The sequence below is a fragment of the Aplysia californica genome, unplaced genomic scaffold (genome assembly GCF_000002075.1).
Source record: "Aplysia californica isolate F4 #8 unplaced genomic scaffold, AplCal3.0 scaffold01344, whole genome shotgun sequence".
NCBI lineage: Eukaryota > Metazoa > Mollusca > Gastropoda > Aplysiida > Aplysiidae > Aplysia > Aplysia californica.
This window is the reverse complement of record NW_004798614.1, coordinates 78,872-81,712: the sequence shown is the minus strand read 5'-3', so window position 1 is coordinate 81,712 and position 2,841 is coordinate 78,872. Positions and strand designations below refer to the sequence as shown.

The following is a 2,841-nucleotide window of genomic DNA, read 5'->3' as shown; positions in this document are numbered from 1 at the left end:
ATCTCTCTCTCTCTATCTATCTCTCTCTCTATCTCTCTGTTTCTCCTTTTCTCTCTCTCTCTCTCTCTCTCTCTCTCTCTCTCTCTCTCTCTCTTTCTCTCTCTCTCTCTCTCTCCCTTTGTCTCACTCACAAGGAGACATCCGGACTGTCGTAGCTGTAGATTGGGTCGTTGGTCAGATAGGTGAAGGACGAGCCATTTCTACGCACCTCGATGTTCATTTTGATACCTGTTAGAGTGGATGTACATCGACACAATAAAGACTATGATGATACCTATGCATATCGGTACAATAAAGACTATAATGATACATATTATGCATATCGACACGATCAGGACTATAATGATACCTGTACGCACATTGACACAACAAAGACTATGACGATGTTTAATGCACATCGACACAACAAAGACTATCATGATACCTGTATGCACATCGCATCGACACCACAAAGACTATCATGATACCTGTATGCACATCGCATCGACACCACAAAGACTATCATGATACCTGTATGCACATCGCATCGACACCACAAAGACTATCATGATACCTGTATGCACATCGCATCGACACCACAAAGACTATCATGATACCTGTATGCACATCGCATCGACACCACAAAGACTATCATGATACCTGTATGCACATCGCATCGACACCACAAAGACTATCATGATACCTGTATGCACATCGCATCGACACCACAAAGACTTAGAGGAAGACTATTTTATTATTTTTTAATCATTTTTTTAAACAGGAGTGACACCCACCGGCGTAGTGCATGTGGTTCCAGGCGGCCGTGATGCTGATAGGTCCTCTTAGGAGTTGTGCTGTGCAGGCGGGAGTGCATGTGCTGGAGACACCGACCTCCTGCTGTCCAGGGGAAAGGTAGAACTGGTCCGAGCCGGTGATCAGCATACCCGCATCATTGAGACGTCTGATCGGATGTTATAGGAATGATGATGATAATGGCGATAATAGTGATGGTGATGATGAGAAAAGAAAATGTGTGAGCTAAAAATGATGATGATGATTATGATCGTTTGTTTTGTTTTTTATAATTATTATCGTGTGGCGTCGGTGGCTTAGTGGTTAGGCTCTCAGAATCGCTACTGTAATGTCGTGGGTTCGAATCTCGTCAGGGAACCGACGTGTCTTTGGGAAAGGCGCTTTACATGAATTTTCCTCATTTCACCCAGGTGAGAATGGGTACCCAACTATAGGCAGTGAATGATCTCGTTTATTTTAATAAGTGTTTTATGGGCCTTGCAACAAAATACGGCCAGTAAGTGCCGAAGATTAGAGGTGTTACATGAGAGTAACAAACATAAAGCAGAAGGAAGAGAGATAAGGACGATAGATGTTTGATAGGAAAGAAGAAGCAAACCACACCAGAGCACCCGTTAACCACCCACAATGGTCTTGTCAGTTTGGTAGTGTTTGGGCGCTTAGTCAGCTGCTTGCACTGTATGCTTCCAGGGAAGCTGGGAATGTTTCTGAGTGTTCTATGGTCTGCTGAGATACTAATATAGTGTAAAACACATAGAGCTTGCTGTAGAGCGGGGTTATGCGTTATATAAATGCTATTTATTTTTAGTAGTAGTAGTTGTTGTAGTTATAGTAGTAGTAGTAGTAGTAATAGTAGAAGTAGTAGTAGTATCATCATCTTCATCATCGTCATCATAATCATTATCTTTATCATGCAATACGTGTTGTATAATATTCGTTCAGCGAATGTACTGACCTGTTTGGTGTGTAGTGTATTTGCATCCCTGATGCGTCAGTGAGACCTGCTCGCTTTTCCGGGTTGTTCCAATGAAACTGTCAAGAAGATGAAGGTCATTCCAGGTGAAAGTGTCAAATAGATAAGGGTCATTTCATTTGAAAGTGTAAAATATATCAGGGTCATTTCAGATGAAAGTGTGAAATAGATCAGGGTCATTTCAGTGTAACTGTAAAATATATCAGGGTCATTTAAGCGAAATTGTCAAATTATAGGGTCATTTAATGTCGTTTAAGTGAAAAAGTCAAATTACAGGGTTATTTCAGGGAAGCTGCCAAATGCACCAGGGTCATTTAAGTGAAAATCTCAAATATTATATCAAGGTAAATTCAGTGAAACTGTAAGGTTACACGATCATTTCAGTGAAAATGTAAAATATATATTTCATAGCAATGCTCCAAGCCGAAAGATCGAGTTTCTCGATAAAAACTCTCTACACATAAAAATCGAAATCACGCCTTCTGCGTACAAACCGCTAAACCCTACGCCACAGACGCTGGTCGTGGAAAAGCAAAGTGCAATAGTGTCACCAGGTGGTGGAATCAGGCGCTTGTCAATTTTTGGGCATGTGGAGCTATTAGTTTCATCTAAAAATGTGTTCATTTGTCGTGCTTTTGATGAAAAAAAATACCCATCTATCTTAAATAGAAGTCAAGACATTTGCTATTAAATGAGGTGATGTCGCCTGATTTCAATGGTAAAATTAGTGAGAAAACGGCTGCTAAAGTTCCAAATCTTTAGAATCCTTGGAAACTACACATTTACAATGGTTGCACCTTTAGTCAACGTTTTTCGGTAAAAATCCACACGTAAAAGTGTCTTTAAACGGACATTAAAGGTGTTGGGCCCCCCCAAAAGAAAATTTGAACAAAATTGCCCAGAGACCAGAAAAATGCCGGTTTCTTTGATTACATTATTTTGACGAGCGCCTGATTTCACTGTGATTGTGATGCCTCACAATAGAGTTATTCCCATGAAACTGTAAAATATGTTTGGGCATTTCTCGTGTACCTGTAAAATGCCATCACTAACATCAACCCTCCCCCCCCCCACCT

General features: G+C 40.7%; 1 protein-coding gene across 1 annotated transcript in view; it reads right to left on the bottom strand.

Moving 5' to 3' along the window:
- The window catches only part of LOC101845061, a gene marked incomplete in the record, with an annotated part of 22,714 nt that overhangs the window by 4,387 nt on the left and 15,486 nt on the right, over positions 1 to 2,841 (bottom strand). The window contains 3 exon segments of the mRNA XM_005112636.3: positions 132 to 228; positions 774 to 940; positions 1,748 to 1,824. Of these exon segments, the coding sequence (XP_005112693.2) occupies positions 132 to 228; positions 774 to 940; positions 1,748 to 1,824 (341 nt within the window).